The 18,089-nt window shown below is 46.8% G+C and overlaps 1 protein-coding gene across 1 annotated transcript in view; it reads right to left on the bottom strand.

Moving 5' to 3' along the window:
• Positions 1-18,089, bottom strand: part of LOC137436080 (ankyrin repeat domain-containing protein 34C-like) — an 80,658-nt gene that overhangs the window by 21,968 nt on the left and 40,601 nt on the right. Inside the window, 1 exon segment of the mRNA XM_068129795.2 lies at positions 16,224-16,388. Coding sequence (XP_067985896.2) covers positions 16,224-16,388 — 165 coding nt within the window.

The raw sequence follows: 18,089 nt of genomic DNA, 5'->3' as shown, positions 1-18,089 counted from the left end.
CCTCGTTTCCAGACAGCGGTAGTACTTAGGTAATAGCGAATCTGGTCCTATAACCTTATTTAGCGCTGTCCGGAAAGGACGTCATAGCCCTCGGGCCGTGCCTGGTCAGTCAAAGACAAGGGGACTAATCCCCCCTTGGTAAGGGGAGAAGGCCAGCGTAGAGATCCGCAACAATTGGTAGTCAGGAGTGGGGATTTGGACACTGGGACTAAAAAATTTTAGACAAAATTTTGGACACCAATTTTGCATATTGGCCGCAACAATTGTTGTCGGGGAGTGGGATTGGACCCGAAGTGCGCTTAACACACTCAAAATTACGAGCGGCCAAAATTTAATTATTAAAAGCCAAATTTAATTCGTGCCATGGATAACCAAGATGGTCGGATGCTGGTGGGGGCAACTGATGAGGTAGAGGGAGAAGAGTTAATAACCCAGGACCCCCGGGAAGAATTGGAAGGAATGGAAGAGGCAATTGATGAGGGTGTGATAGCAGAGGTAGCAGGAGTAGAAAATGGCGGCGCCTCGCACATGGCGGCGAGGGCCGCACTCGCCTCGCAAGTGGGGGTTATGGACATGCAAGTCTTTATGGCACAAATCAGGGCATGCATGACAGAGTCGAAATGGGAATTGAGCCGAATGGGAGAGCGATTGGGCGATCAAATGAAAGAAATGGGGGTCAATTGAAAGAATTGGGGGACAAAACCACCCGGGAAATGAAAAAAAAAAAAAAAAACACCTTTAGAGGCCATTTTCCCCCGCAAAGCGGGGATTGGCCTTTTTTCGGGGACCGTGGTTGTTGTTGTTTTTTGGTCCCCTTTTTGAAGCAATGTTTTTACGGCCGGATGCCCTTCCTGCCGCCAACCCTTTTTGTCGCCTTTTACGACAAGCAGGGAATTACCAGTGAACTGGTACTCAATTAGCCGACCTCGGAAGGATGACAGGCTGAGTCAACCCCCCTGGCGTTAATTCAGCGATCGACCGGGATTCGAACCCAGGATCCTAGGCATCCTAAGCTGGCACCCTAGCCGCTAGCCCAACACCTGGCATCAGGTGCGTGGAAAATGAAAGACGGGTTAAATAAATTTGAAAACGAAATAGGTGGCCATATAAAAAAGATCGGGAAAGACATAGGGCGCAGGTCGAGCGGGAAAGTCGCAAAGGTACACGACGGGGTAGCGCGACGTGAGAAACACGTGGAAAGCGAGTTTGAGCAGAGCACAGCCAAGTTGACCGGGGTAGAAATCACGGCACGGGGTATGGAAAAGCCGACGGCCGCCGAATTAGAAGAGAAAATTTTATTAGCACCGGCGGTCGTCGAGGAAAATGAAAATGGAAAAATTATAGTGAAAATTGTGGACGAAGAGACGAAAGAAGCAGAAATTAAATCGGAGATGGAAATGGAATATGTGCAAAGTCCGTGTTCGCACCGTGATGTCATGCTGCCTAACCCAAATGAAAGTTTGCAGGTGCAGTTGGCAGAGAAGAGAATCCCAAAGGTGAGTAGGAGCGTGTATGGCGTGAAAATGTTTGGTGCGAAAAAAAAATTCACGCGCTTGGGATCGCAACGTCACACGGGCGCTCGTGGAAGGTCCGTGGGGAGGTGTACGAGAGTGAATGGCGCACTTCGGTGCCGTTCGCACACGCGCAAGTGTGAAACCGGGAGTGAGAGTGAATGCACAACGGAGTGTATGTGTGAAGAGTGCGACACAGAGTGTGCGATGGCTGAGGAGAGTGTGCGGAAGTGCACACCAGAGCGCGTGATTGGGTGTGCAACCAGAGAGTGCAAACCCATGGGTAAGTGTGTGCTGAGTGGGTGTGTACCCCGAGAGTACACACCCGTGGTAGTTACCGAGGATGTAACAAAAGAGTGTGTGTGATGGCCAAGTGTGTAACGGAGTGTGTGAGTGGTATGAGTGCACCAGGATGTGCATGAGGGTGTGTGATAAGGGAGTGTGCGAATGGCGTGAGTGTGTCTGAGTGGTGTGCACCTGAGTGTGCAAGAGAAGGGAATGCACGAGAGCATGCGACAACCAAATGCAGGGAGTGTATGGGAGGCGCTGGAGCGCCTTGGTGTGAGAATGCGACTCGGGCATCGACGCAGACTGGGGCAGCGTTTAGGGTGACGGATAGCCGACGCGAGTCCTCAGTGCGCGGGGTGCTTTGTGTGCTGCGGGGACCGGCGGGGATCGTTGCCGCGGCGGCGTGCACGATTCGTGCCGGGCCCCGCCCTGTATGGTCGGTGCCGTGCCGTGGCAAAATAGGCAAACGGCACGGTTAGAGGGGAGGAAGGAGGGGTCGGAGCTTCGCCCCCTGGCGGGCGCGGTGCTCCGACCGGGGGAGGTTGGGCCATCGTGCCGGAGACCGAAAGGCTCCGCGTAGGGATGGCGCCTGGAACCTTGGCCCAAGTATGCCTCCTCCCCTGAATCGAAAATGCCGGACGGACCCAACCAACAGGAGACCAACCACCCGCATGCATTGCTCAGCTTTTCAAAGCCGAGCTGTGACGAAAATGTATTGCTGCACCGAGAGGCTCAAGAGTAGTGGACAGACAGCCATCGTGTTGGCGAATGGCAGTTTACCATTCAACTTGGGGCACATGAGCTTTAGATTATGGGGTGGCAGTGTAAACTAGCCGAGCGCGGGCTAGGATATTGTTAGGGATTTAGAAATGACAATAGGGACGAGATTTAAGTCGTGACTTTGGTACGGTTAGAGGGGACGTAGTCAGATTAGATGGATGTTAATGACGAGGGAAGTGCTTAGTGTAAGGGAAGACGGGAAAGCATGAGTTTTAGAGGGAAGTAGTTAGTTAGATGATGCTGTGTGTGTGTGTAAAAGTGTATAAGTGGTGTATTGAGGACAAATAGAATGGTGTTGAGTGAATTGACTTGCATGGGGGGCAAGTGGAGAACAGGTGTGTAGAATAAATGGTGTGGAATGAGTGGTGTGGAGTGCATGGTGCGAAGGAGTGGTTGGGGGAAGATGGACCCCTTCACGAGTACCCGGGGAGGGTAGTTTAAAGTTAGGTAGAGGGCTTAGGTAAATTGTTTGGATATTGACACCTGTGGTGCATGTAGTGGCAAAGAACTGCTTGGATGGGTGCATGAGTCAGTGAATGGCTGGGCATGTGGGCTTTGTTGGTGCGTATGGTTATTGGGGCACTCTGCCACTGGTAGTTTGTCAGCCAGGTGAGGCCGCAGGTAGGCTCTGGGAGCCAGTTAGAGTCAGAGTAGTGTTCAGTGGGGCCCGGGGATCCAGGAGAAGGACCCGGGTAGCCCAATGCCAGAGAGGGCATCAGAGGGGTGAGAGAGCCAGGAGGGGCCTTCCCCGGTTAAGGGTAGTCGCAAGGAGCAAGGTAAGCTCGGGTGGCGACTTCAGTGGTGGAGGTGCGCAGGTAGTTAGACCTGCTAGTGGAGCCACACGACCCAGCCCCGAAATTGTGCAAAGGCACAGTAAGAAAAATTGGGGAGTGAGACCCAAATTTGGAGGGCACCACAGGGTGGGTCAATCGGAATTGGTTTTTAGAACCACATAGTTTAAAGATGCCAATTGGCAGGGCATGACCCCGGGTAGTTTAAAGGAGTTAATGTTATTAGAGTATAGTTAGGATGAGAAATCTCTTTGCACCATCCACATCCACTCACCAAGGGAGACGGAACTCCACACCAGGTTTTGTGAACGATTTGGGTGGTAAAGACGCATCATGACGTGAATGTGACATTGTGATTATTCCATCTCTTCCTTCTTGGGAGGGATTGGATGACGAATTTGGCGTAGAGGGGGATATGGGAGACAAGACGTAGTGACGAATTTGTCAAGTGTAAATACAGGGAAGGGCAAGGGTAGTGTTGGCTGATATGGGGGGGGGGGGGGGGGGGTACGGACGGTTAGGGACGGGCTTTCTCTGCTCGCTCTCCCGCGCCCCTCATGTTGCATCGCCTTGTATTGATGTGTACCCTTGCGCCCTTTTCCTCCGCTAACTCTGCTTTGTCTTTCCTCCCCACCCATGGACCTATTTTTTTTGTTGAGGGGAGTGTGCAGGAACCATGAACTGTGCTGCGGCATGTTGCTACACTTGTGCGGTACTCCTGCTACCTGTTGCTGCACCAATACACCGAATGGACCACACGTTCTGTGGCCTGGCACCTTTGCTGAGCAAACATTTGCTGCAAACGTTACCTTGCACCTGCGGACCACTGGTTCTAAGTGGCGTCAATGTCATGCAGACGGACCACCTATGATTTGGCCCTGCAAATAAAAACGGACAAGGTTTGTGCATTTTATACTTTGGTGTGTCAGGAAAGAAGACTTCAAGTTTTAGTATGGCACACCGAAGACGAAGCAGGAAGACGCAAGAAGCAGCAGCCAAGCAGCAGCCAAGCAGCAAAAGCCAACATTTATTATGAAATGTGATTGTGCATTTTCGTGCGTTTTTTTTTGGTGTATTAGTGCATTGCATTGTGTTTTCTTCTGTCCAAAATTTCTTCCCACAAAAGAACAGGTCCTGGGTTATAGAGATGTAAATAATTAGTTTAGTCTTGTAAATAACATGCTCCCCACCGGCTTTATGTGTAGTTTGAGAATGAATTCTTTCCGCAATTCGGTTAGCTGTGGGTGTGAGTCTGTTAGTTAGTACACAACGCAGGAGGTGGGACATATTTAGTGTTGTAAAACTGTCGCATACAGGGTGTTAGGTTAAATGTAGAGGGAAACCACATCTAAGTGTCACATGGAATTTAAAGAGTGGTCCTGAACCTTGCTCAAAACCGGTCGTTCTCACCTGTGTGAGTTCCGCTCGGGGACGAGCCTGGCGAAGGAGGGGGGCAGTGCTACGGTTTTGAGATTTGTACATGACATCATTAAAGGCTAAAGGTTTGCCCCCCATACTTAGTCCACAAGCACCACGTCGGCCCACTTAGAGTATTAGTTGTCATAGTATGTGTGAGTACAGGCCATTTCCCTCGTAATATCTGCGTTGTGTAAAGCCATGAGTTTAGGTCCTCTCATTTTTGTGCACCCTCCAAATTCCATCTATGGGCAAAATCGATCCCATGCCCTAATTGGCTGATCCCTCATTTTGTTACGCTTTGGGCTACCCACAGCAGTTTGTTACGCTTTGGCTGCCAGCAGCATTCGCTGCCCTTTGTTCACTCGAAACTAGTCGAGTAACACGAGGTAGGGCTAAGAAGAGGGAGGCGTGCGGGGTCGAGGTGGGGCGACGTCAAGGCAGCGCGTCAGAGCCGATGACGGTAAGGGCCACCAGCCAATCAGGGCTCTAAGGGCATGGCGTGATAGGGTGTGGTAAGGCGCGTCGGGCAAGTGCTAGAAGGTTCGCAGGGCGTACCTATAAAAGCGATCGCACAAAGCCATAATAAAAAGACTTACGTGCGAGAGAAGAACTAAGAGGAACTTGGAGGGCTCGTGTGCACACGACAGTGGCGAAAGGACTTGAAGGAATTGCGCTTTGTTGGAGGACTGCAGTGAGGACTTGCACGAGAGAGAAGGAATTGAAAGGAGCGCATTGCAAGCACTGCATTGTGTTAACGCTTCGAGGCTATTCGCCTATTACGTACGCAGCCACGCGAGTGAACGCGGCAATAGCCGCCAGTATTAACCAGAGCCAGAGCCCACGCCAGAGCCCAGACCCTACCGTTCGCCCCGTATTATCCCGTGTGCGCCACCGACATGCAGAGAGCTCCTGCTGCCTGCTACGGGATCCATCTTCGCGGTACGAGCTGGGGACCGGAGAGAGCTGCCCGGACGCCATCCCTGGATGTGCTGACCATCGTCTGCAATCCCCGTGTGAGTGTCTGTGTGTGAGACGGGCCCGTTTGTCTTGGGATTAAGTTAAGACTGTTATAAAGGCTGCACTGTGTCCTCTTCTGCTGAAGCATTGTAAATAGTGTGAATAAATCTTGTTATTCCTTTTCTTCCCAATTCGACCGCTTCTGTGATTTCTCCATTGGGTAAGCGTGGCACGAATGAGAACCGCTCGGATCGGGGTCTCGTAATTGCTAACGGCTCGGATCACGTGTTCGCTACCGCTCGGCGTATCCACAAACACATGCGATTCGTGCGAGGCTTATCTCCTCATTTAAGGACAGCGCTAGTACTTAGGTAATAGCGAATCTGGTCCTACAACCCTATTTAGCGCTGTCCGGAAAGGACGTCATAGGCCTCGAGTCGCGCCTGGTCAGTCAAAGACAAGGGGACTAATCCCCCCTTGGTAAGGAGGGGAGAAGGCCGGTGGTAGATCCGCAACAATATATATATTGTTGCGGATATGGCATTTTGGCCTCCATATCCGCTTGTAAATATTCCCCTATTTCCCCAATACTCCCCAACTATCCCCAATCCCCCATTCCCTAGTCCCATTGCCTGTAAATAACACTCTGTAGAACCGACCTTCCCCTTTTTCCCCCATTAAATGTCGTGCCCAGGTCCACCGCATCTCACGTAGACAACTTTCGGACATCTTGCTAGTTATTCTTAGTCTATGTCAGTTAAGGACTCGTTTCCATTAATTCTGACTCTTCGTTGCACCAGAATGTGATTATATGGCACCAGTAGTGAGTTTAGGACCTTCCCATACCTCCTCCCATCTTCTTCCCCAAACAACAACAACAACAACAACTACAACTACAACAACAACTACAACAACAGAGGGGCGCGGCGCGGCGTGCGGGGAGTGTGCGTCCTCACTCCGGCTCGGTTAGCCGCCATTACCCATGTGCGCCGACGGGGTTACCAAGAAGGGGCTGCCTATCGGCCCCTCGTCAAGGGCGGAGCCGGTAACCCCCCCCGCACGCACCCAATGAGAAGCAACGGGCCGATTCCATCTGGGGCGGAGCTAACGAGCCGAGGGCGTGTCACTCCCCGCCGGATATACGCGGCGACTTACCGGATGTGACGTCAGATGCGCCCCCAGCTTGAGAAGACAATCACCACATCCGAGCGCTGCGACCTCCCCGCATCTCTAGACCGGACCGGGTCGATCCTGCCCTGAGCCCAGGTGCACCTGGAGCCATCGATTCTGCCTTTCCTTGCCATCAATCCCCGTGTGAGTCAGTTTTGTCCTGTTTATCTGTCGTCTGTCAGGGAATAAGATAAGTGTGTCTAAGTGCCTGTCTTTCTATGCTGTCCCTCTCATTCCTGTAATCTAACCTTCCGCCCTAATATAACCTCCTCCGGAGGTCTTGAGAACTGAACCCTTGGTGTCGTGTCATTTTAACCCAGCCGTTGTGTCCTTTTCCTCAATTGATTTAGCGTAGCGCGACTCGGCAACGTTCGAGCATAATCGGGTAAACGTGCAGGCGCGGTCATACCAAACCGCTCGGTGAACCAACATCCACCACCGCGTCTGTAACAATATATATATATATATATATACACACATATACAGTGCATTCAGAATGTATACAGACCCCTTCTCTTTTTTCACATTTTGTTATATTGCAGCCTTATGCTGAAATCGTTTAAATTCATTTTTTCCCTCATCAATCTACACTCAATACCCCATAATGACAAAGAAAAAACAGGATTTTAGAAAGTTTTGCAAATTTATTAAAAAGAAAAAACTGAAATATCACTTTGACATAAGTATTCATACCCTTTGCTATGACACTTGAAATTTAGCTCAGGTGCCTCTCATTTCTCTTGATCATCTTTGAGATGTTTCTACACCTTGATTGGAGTCCACCGGTGGTAAATTCAAATTGATTGGACATGATTTGGAAAGGCACACACCTGTCTATATAAGGTCTCACAGCTGACAATGCATATCAGAGCAAAAACCAAGCCATGAGGTCGAAGGAACTGCCTGCAGAGCTCAGACAGGATTGTGTCGAGGCACAGATATGGGGAAGCCGATAAAAAATTTCTGCTGCATTGAAGGTTCCCACGAGCACAGTGGCCTCCATAATTCTTAAGTGGAAGAAGTTTGGAACAACCAGGACTCTTCCTAGAGCTGGCCGCCCGGCCAAACTGAGCAATCGGGGGAGAAGGGCCTTGGTAAGTGAGGTGACCAAGAACCCGATGGTCACTCTGGCTGAGCTCCAGAGATCCTGTGTGGAGATGGGAGAAACTTCCAGAAGGACAACCATCACTGCAACACTCCACCGATCTGGGCTTTATGGCAGAGTGGCCAGACGGAAGCCTCTCCTCAGTGAAAGACAAATGAAAACCCGCTTGGAGTTTGCAAAAAAGCACCTGAAGGTCTCTCAGACTGAGAAACAGGATTCTATGGTCTGATGAAACCAAGATTGAACTGTTTGGTTTTCATATCAGTCATTATGATATATATACCATACAGATACTGATATATATATATATATATATATATATATATATATATATATAAATATATAGACTTGGCATTTAATATGGAATCTTTTTTTTGTGGGGGTGAACTTACGTTTCAAGATGTCTTAGAACCAAAAGTTCATTGGAATTATGTTGAAATTATTCTAGATTTTGTTAATGTGACCTTTAAAAGAAACAAAAACCACATTTGACATTTCAAAACAAATAAATTGATCCTTGAAAGTGATGTAAACTGATATCGAACTCAATTCATGGACAGTACTGTGTTAAACTTCTGTACGTTTTCCAGAAGTATCTCTTTATTTTGCACATTAGCCAAATTTTTTTTAACAAAAGCAAAAGTAAAATTACGACTGGGATTACGGACAGTAAAATTACAGTTCAGTACTTCGTGTAACCCCCACGAGCATTCAGGAGAGCACGTACACGTTGAGGCATGCTGTTCACGAGATTTGCCAAGGTTTGGACAGGAATTGCTTGCCATGCAGTGACAATAGCCTGCTGCAGTTCATGCACTGAGGTCGGCTGCTGGTCCAAGTGGTCGATTTGACGCGTTAATTCTGCCCACAAGTTCTCTATCGGAATCATATCCGGGGACATGGCAGGCCACTCCATATGCTCTACACCACGGTCAGCAAGAAAGTGTTGGATCATGCGAGCACGATGAGGCCGTGCATTGTCATCTTGGAAGACAAAGTTTCCTCGAAAGGCTGCATGAGCAAATGGAAGCAATGTTTCTTCCAGAATGGCCCTGTGCTTGAACTGGTTCAGGTTTCCATTCAGAGCAACCAGGTCAGTTTTGCCCCCTGCATGAAAAGCAGCCCAAACGGTCACCCCACCACCTCCAGCTTGGACTCTTGGCACTATACAATCTTTGTTGTAGGCTTCATGGACTTGTCTGCACACTCGGACGCGACCATCTTGACGATAGACCAGAAATCTGGACTCGTCACTGAAGATCACGTGATTCCAGTGTCCTGGCTGCCATTGACGGTGCTCTCTGGCCCACTGCAATCGGTGCTGGTGGTGTTGTCTGGTCAGGCGTGGCTTTCTCAGGGGACGCCTGGCACGATAGACTGCTTGAACCAGTCGTTGGTTGACTAGCCTTCTGGATACAGGCACATTTGTCAGTTGCTGCCACTCAGCTCGAAGCCGATTAGCTGACTTGGTACGGCCATTGCGGACTAACCGGTGCAGCTGGCGATCATCCCTCCTTGTGGTTCTGTGGGGACGTCCTGGCCTCGGTATTGGAGTAGGGACACCCCTCTGGGCATTTCGTTTCAGGATCTTTGACACCTGACCTTGAGTGATGCCATACTGCCGAGAAATAGCACGCTGTTTCATGCCGTAATTTCGTAAAGCCACCACTCCATGACAAACAGCATTGTCGAGTTGACGGACCATCTCCAGAGGAAGCGGCAATAACTTTTGGAGACGTGCAGCAGTTGTTTTCCACTAATACAGAACGCAACAACCCTTGTATACCCGATTGTGAAGCCAATCATCAAATGCACCTGTCTGTACATTTTGCCACGCCACCAGTGATATAATCCTGTTGTTGACTTCTTGCTGCGACAGACAATCAGTGACATGGTTCTTTTAACAAATAAATCACGAAAGTGTAAAAGAAACTCACTAGATTGATATACTGACTTGAGAAAGTAAACCCAAGTCAAGAAAAAAAAAAAGATTCCATATTAAATGCCAAGTCTGTATATATATATATATATATATATATATATATATATATATATATATATGTATATATATATATATATATATATATATATATATATATATATATATATATATATATACTGTATATATATATATATTGTTGCGGATATGAGATTGGCATCCATCCATATCCGCTTGCAAATATTCCCCTATTTCCTCAATACTTCCCAACTATCCCCAATCCCCCATTCCCTAGTCCCATTTTCTGTAAACAACACTCTGTAGACCCGACCTTCCCCTATTTCCCCCATTAAATGTCGCATCCAGGTCCACCGCATCTCACGTAGACAACTATAGGACATCTTGCTAGTTATTCTTAGTCTATGTCAGTTAAGGACTCGTTTCCATTAATTCTGACTCTTCGTTGCACCAGAATGTGATTGTATGGCACCGTTAGGAAGTTTAGGACCTCCCAATACCTTCCCGCAGCTCTTCCTCACGGTTCAGCAACAACAACAACAACAACAGCAACAACAACGGCGGCGGCGCGGGGAGTGCGCGTCCTCACTCCGGCTTGGTTGGTGGGGGGTGTTGGGAGGGCACCAAGCCTTTCCAACGAGCCGCCATCGGACATGTGCTCGACGGGGTTACCAAGTAGGGGCTCGCTGTCAGCTCCTCGTCAGGGGCGGAGCCCGGTAACCCCCGCACCCAATAGAAGCGGAGGACCGATCCCATCTGGGGCGGAGCCAACGAGCCGAGGGCGTGTCACTCCCCGCTGAGCATGCGCAGGAAGAGGGAGGTGACGTCAGATGCGCCCTCAGCTTGGAGAGAGAAGGACGCCACCTCCGAGCGCTGCAATACCTCCCCGCATCTCTGGACCGGACCGTGTTTGATTCTGCCCCTGAGCCAAGGTGCACCTTGTGCTATCGACTGCCTGTCCTTCCCTGCCATCAATCCCTGTGTAAGTCAGTCTTGTTCCGTTTGTCTGTGGTCTGTCTGGGAGAGATAAGGTTGTGTCTAAGTGCCTATCTCTTCTGTGTCTTTACCTCATTGCCTTGTAATCTACCCCTTTTCTCCCCCACTAATTATATCCTCCTCCGGAGGTCTTGAGAACTGTACCCCTTGCGTCGTTTCATTTATCCCAGTCGTTGTGTCCTTTCCTTCATTGATTTAGCGTAGCGCGATTTGGCCAACGTTCGAGTGGAATCGGGTGAGTTGGGGGTAATCGGGTAAACTGTGCGAACACGGCGGCCATTCCGCTCGGCCCATCATAACATCTTAAGCCGTGTCCGTAACAATATATATATATATATATATATATATATATATATATATATATATATATATATATATATATATGTACATATATGTATGTATATATATGTATATATATATATATATGTATATATAAGTTCAAAACACACCTGGTCACAAGTGTGCCGCACTGACCGGGTCCTCAGTCGAGGTCCTCAGCATCATCCCGTTTCGGCCCTTCAACCTCGATACGGTCAGCTAAGGTGGGCCAGCAGGGGCACATACACATCCACATGCAGCAACTACACCTGGATGCGTACACACCCCCACCCCCAGCCAGTGCGAACGCAGACTACAACAACAACACCTCCGCATCCAGAATCCACAGCACCAAACAAACATGGTGGAACACTCAAACACCCACCTTTATACCCTTCACCACTCACCAACAAAACACACCAGATCATTCACACACACACACACACACACACACACACACACACACACACACACACACACACACACACACACACACACACACACACACACACACACACACCACCAACCAACCAACCACCTACCCTTACAACATACACCACTCAACATACAAAAACACACACACTCACCCACTCACTCACACACACTCATGCAAAAATTAATTCATGCAAAAACACACACATTCACCCACTCACTCACACACACTCACTATATATGTACAGTCACGTGAAAAAGTAAGAACACCCCATGCAAAGTTTTGACTTTTTCAACATATTTCAACATACAGCTATTTGATCTTCATTTCAGCAATATTGATCGATAAAGGTGATATAACATAACAAATATCATGAACATTTACATTTTGTCGCCCATTGTATAATTTAAATAAACATAAATGCAAATTTCGCATGTGGAAAAAGTAAGTACACCCCTACATTTATCACTACTTCAAATGCCTAAAATTAGAATCAGGTGCACCAGCTCAGGTGCAAATGATTAGAACATCGTTCGAGAGGATCTTGGAGGAACCTGTCTTATTTAACCTCAGACATTTAGTTTGGTTTGCTCTTTGTTGTTGAAGTGTGCGTCGTCACCATGCCTAGATCAAAAGAGCTCTGTGAGGCCTTCAGAAAGAAGGTTTCGATGCCTACGAGTCTGGCAAGGGATTTAAAAAGATCTCCAAACAAGTTGAAATCGATCATTCGACTGTCCAGAAGATCATCATCAAGGGGAGAAGATTCCAAACAACTACCAACTTGTTCAGGCCAGGCCGCCCCAGCAAGTTCAGCCTGAGAGCAGACCGCAAGATGCTGAAAGAAGTCTCGAAGAACCCCAGAATGTCATCACGGGACCTACAGGTAGCTCTTGCCACTGTTGATGTCAAGTGCACGAGTCTACCTTGAGAAAGAGGCTGCACAAATTTGATCTACATGGGAGGTGTGCCAGGAGGAAACCTTCGCTGTCCAGAAAGAACATCAGGGCAAGACTAAAGTTTGCCCATGAACACCTCGGCAAAGACCAGAACTTCTGGAACAATGTGCTTTGGACAGATGAGTCAAAGGTAGAGCTATTTGGCCACAGTACCAGAAGACATGTTTGGCGAAAACCAAAGACAACATTTGACCACAAGAACCTGATTCCAACTGTAAAGCATGTGGTGGAAATATTATGGTTTGGGGCAGCTTTGCTGCATCAGGGCCTGGGCAGCTCACCATCATAGAATCCACTATGAATTATTCATTGTACCAGAGGGTGCTTGAGGATAATGTGAGGCCATCTGTCGGAAAGTTGAAGCTCAACCAGAGGTGGACCTTGCAACATGACAATGACCCGAAACATTCCAGTAAATCCACCAAGGAATGGCTGTAAAGAAAGAAATGGAGGGTTCTGGAATGGCCAAATCAAAGCCCGGATCTAAATCCCATCCAGATGTTGTGGGGGGATTTGAAACGAGCTGTGCATGCAATTGTGCAACAATTTTTTGTTGAATAAATTATTGCAAAGTCAATTTTTCATTTTTGTCATTAAATTAGATCACCGTTATCTATAGATACTGTTTAAATGAAGATCAAATATTGATATGTCCACATATGTTAAAACGATTTTTTAAAAAACATTTCATAGGGTGTACTTACTTTTTCCACATGCGAAATTTGCATTTATGTTTATTTAAATGATACAATGGACTGCAAAATGTAAATGTTTCATGATATTTGTTGTATCACCTTTATCTATCAATATTGTTGAAATGAAGATGAAATAGCTGTATGTTGAAATATGTTGAAAAAGTCAAAACTTTACATGGGGTGTACTTACTTTTTCACGTGACTGTATAACTTGACCTTGAACAATCCAAAATAGATTTAGTTCTGTCGAGTGGTCTTGCCAAGAAATTAGCGGATCTTGAAATAATTGATTGCGGCTGCATTTCTCAGCTGAAGATATATAAATGGGCACAGTGTGGCAAGCACTCGAGTGAGTGCGTGACAGGTATTTTGAGTGCTTAACGGGAGACCGTCTTTTAAAGAGTGAGCCAGGTGTGGGTGTTTTTTGGTTTTTGAACAACTAGACTGTTCTTGAAATTTGCCTGGTAAGAATTCGTCTGGTAAGATCAAAACTATTTTCTCATAACAGTTGTGAGGCCAAGCAGGGATGTACAGTCACGTGAAAAAGTAAGTACACCACATGTAAACTTTTGACTTTTTCAACATATTTCAACATACAGATATTTGATCTTCATTTTTTTTTTTTTTTTTTTTTTTTTTTTTTTTGTATACATAATAATCGAGGCTCGTGAAATTCAACAATATTGACAGATAAAGGTGATACAATATAACAAATATCATGAAACATTTACATTTTGCAGTCCATTGTATAATTTAAATAAACATAAATGCAAATTTCGCATGTGGAAAAAGTAAGTACACCCTTGGCTCTAATAGGTGGTATTGCCCCCTTTGGCAGAAACAACCTCACGTAGTCGTTTCTTATAACTGTCTACCAGTCTCTGACATCGACTGAGAGAAATTTTTGCCCAGTTCTCCATGCAGAATTCTTTCAGCTGTGCCATGTTTGAGGGGTTTCTTGCATGCACAGCTCGTTTCAAATACCCCCACAACATCTCGATGGGATTTAGATCCGGGCTTTGATTGGGCTATTCCAGAACCCTCCATTTCTTTCTTTTCAGCCATTCCTTGGTGGATTTGCTGGTATGTTTAGGGTCATTGTCATGTTGCAAGGTCCACCTTCGGTTGAGCTTCAACTTTCCGACAGATGGCCTCACATTATCCTCGAGCACCCTCTGGTACAATGAAGATTTAAATGTGGATTCTATGATGGTGAGCTGCCCAGGCCCTGATGCAGCAAAGCTGCCCCAAACCATAATATTTCCACCACCATGCTTTACAGTTGGTATCAGGTTCTTGTGGTCAAATGCTGTGTTTGGTTTTCGCCAAACATGTCTTCTGGTACTGTGGCCAAATAGCTCTACCTTTGACTCATCTGTCCAGAGCACATTGTTCCAGAAGTGCTGGTCTTTGCCTAGGTGTTCATTGGCAAACTTTAGTCTTGCCCTGATGTTCTTTCTGGACAGCAAGGGTTTCCTCCTGACACACCTCCCATGTAGATCAAATTTGTGCAGCCACTTTATAATGGTAGACTCGTGCACTTTGACATCAACAGTGGCAAGAGCTATCTGTAGGTCCCGTGATGAAATTCTGGGGTTCTTTGAGACTTCTTTCAGCATCTTGCGGTCTGCTCTCGGGCTGAACCTGCTGGGGTGGCCTGGCCTGAACAAGTTGGCAGTTTTTTGGAATCTTGTCCACTTGTAGATGATCTTCCGGACAGTCGAATGATTGATTTCAAATTGTTTGGAGATCTTTTCAAATCCCTTCCCAGACTCGTAGGCATCTATAACCTTCTTTCTGAAGGCATCAGAGAGCTCTTTTGATCTCGCCATGGTGACGCCGCACACTTCAACAACAAAGAGCAAACCAAACTAAATGTCTGAGGTTTAAATAAGACAGGTTCCTCCAAGATCCTCTCTAACGATGTTCTAATCATTTTCACCTGAGCTGGTGCACCTGATTCTAATTTTAGGTATTTGAAGTAGTGATAAATGTCGGGGTGTACTTACTTTTTCCACATGCGAAATTTGCATTTATGTTTATTTAAATTATACAATGGACTACAAAATGTAAATGTTTCATGATATTTGTTATATTATATCACCTTTATCTATCAATATTGTTGAAATGAAGATCAAATAGCTGTATGTTGAAATATGTTGAAAAAGTCAAAACTTTACATGGGGTGTACTTACTTTTTCACGTGACTATGTCGATATGAATAGTGAGGGAGTGAGTACCACAAATAAGTAAGACGTGCTCCTTGGATGAATGCTGTGGCTGGGGTCGGTGTTTCTAACCAGGTAGTCAGATTGGAAACTATTTGCTGGGAAATCAGGAAGAAAGATGCCCAGGTAATCAATGACTGTTGTTAAATTGATGGCAACCTACAGACAGTAATCAGAAATTGTTTTTGTGAATGAGTGTTTGAAGGACGATATATCTATGTACCTCCACCACCTTGAGTTTTCACCCCTGTCTGTTGTCAGGGGCCAAATCTTCCCCATTATTTCCTGCTCCCCTGATTTGTCAGGGCAGCGTGGTCACGGTCAGCAATAAACACATCCCCATGGACCAGATCTTTCCCTCTTGTGACTCCCTCTTCTCTCTTCTCTCTTCTCTCTCTAATTCTGTCATGTCCCTGACTTTGTGAAGGCCGGGGTACACCATCCAGGATGTGGGGGATCTCTGGGTCGCTCATGGGAGATCGATCAACTGTCTCCATGCCACGGACTTGTTCCAGAGAACAGCTGTCCAGGGCTATATTACAACAACAAAAACTATAATAATCACAAAACCAACATGCATTGCAGGACAATATCGTCGAATAGTGATGACATTCGGTACCTGCAAGATGTCACGCTCATCTGCTTCCACTGCATATCGCAGTGCTGAGCGGCCCGAGTGGTCTTCTAGGCTTGGATCTGCCCCATGTTTGAGCAACTGCTGCACCACCTCAGTGCCAGCACTATGCAAGCATGCGTGCATCAGGGCGGTACGGCCTGTCTTGTCCTGCATATGTGGAAGGGTTCATGTCAGATGCTCAGAGAAGAGAAGAGGAGTGTAAGGTATGGACAAAATACACTCCCATAATACCACCCCCATTACACATCATCTCTTAGGTGCTGGCTGCAAGTTCAGTATACGGAACGTCTGCACCAAATGGTTGACGATATGTAGTGGGTCATTCCGAATGGAAAAAATATTCAGTATACATAGAATTGATGCAGGAGTAAGTACAACTACAGGGAAGTATCTTCCCTCACCCAACTCCATTGGTTGATTGCCACAAAACTATTACAAGCTGAGATTTCATTAATTATTTATCATTCAGCTTCAGCACCTGACAAAGTTGTCGTCATGTATTATGTAAGGCACTTAAACAAGATTGATCCTTTAATAAAGGAGGAGGAGTTTACAAGTGAGAAAATCAAAACTAATGGCAAATATTTGCTTTTCGAATGTCAACCGATGTGATGAACATTGTTGATTTGACCTCAAATATGGTTCCATGACTCCAATGTGATGGAACCTCCTGTGACTAATTTATAATACTCCAAAGCCTTCCCCTTCTTATCTTCATCTTTCTTGTTATTGAGAGTTAAACACTGCTGATGAACTTCCACAAGAAGCAGCAGAATCATATGATGAGAAAGTTTTGCATTTTCCGAAATGCATGATGGGGTGTTCACAAAGTTATTGAGAGGAGATTATATCCACAAATAGTCAGAAATGTGCACAATTTTTCAACAACAAAAACACAAATTTTCAACAAACAAACAGATAATAAATAAGGAAATGTGTGAATACACAAGTATATGTATACTCGGTGGTACTGTATGTATATGTATATATATATATATATATATATACATACATATATATTGTTGCGGATATGGGATTTGCATCCATCCATATCCGCTTGTAAATATTCCCCTATTTCCTCAATACTTCCCAACTATCCCCAATCCCCCATTCCCTAGTCCCATTTTCTGTAAACAACACTCTGTAGACCCGACCTCCCCCTATTTCCCCCATTAAATGTCGTGCCCAGGTTCACCGCATCTCATGTAAGACAACTATAGGACATCTTGCTAGTTATTCTTAGTCTATGTCAGTTAAGGACTCGTTTCCATTAATTCTGACCCTTCGTTGCACCAGAATGTGATTGTATGGCACCGTTAGGAAGTTTAGGACCTCCCGATACCTCCCCGCAGCTCTTCCTCACGGTTCAGCAACAACAACAACAACAACAGCAACGGCAGCGGCGGGCGCGGGAAGTGCGCGTCCTCACTCCGGCTTGGTTGGTAGGGGGTGTTGGGAGGGCACCAGGCCTTCCCAACGAGCCGCCATCGAACATGTGCTCGACGGGGTTACCAAATAGGGGCTCCCTGTCAGCTCCTCGTCAAGGGCGGAGCCCGGTAGCCCCCGCACCCAATGGAAGCGGCGGACCGGCCCCAGTGGGGCGGAGCCAACCAGCCGAGGGCGTGTCACTCCCCACTGAGCATGCGCAGGGAGAGGGAGGTGACGTCAGATGCGCGCTGAGCTTGAAGCAAGAAAGACGTCCCTTCCGAGCGCTGTGAGGCCTCCCCGCATCTTCTGGACCGTGCTTTATCCTGTCCCCGAGCCAAGGTGCACCTTGTGCTATCGACCTACCTCTCCCTTCCTGCCATCAATCCCTGTGTAAGTCCGCCTTGTTCCGTTTGTCTGTGG

Source organism: Myxine glutinosa, chromosome 11, assembly GCF_964187855.1.
Source record: "Myxine glutinosa chromosome 11, kmMyxGlut1.1, whole genome shotgun sequence".
Taxonomy (NCBI): domain Eukaryota; kingdom Metazoa; phylum Chordata; class Myxini; order Myxiniformes; family Myxinidae; genus Myxine; species Myxine glutinosa.
Note: the sequence above shows the minus strand (reverse complement) of the source record. Positions and strands in the feature narration are given on the sequence as shown.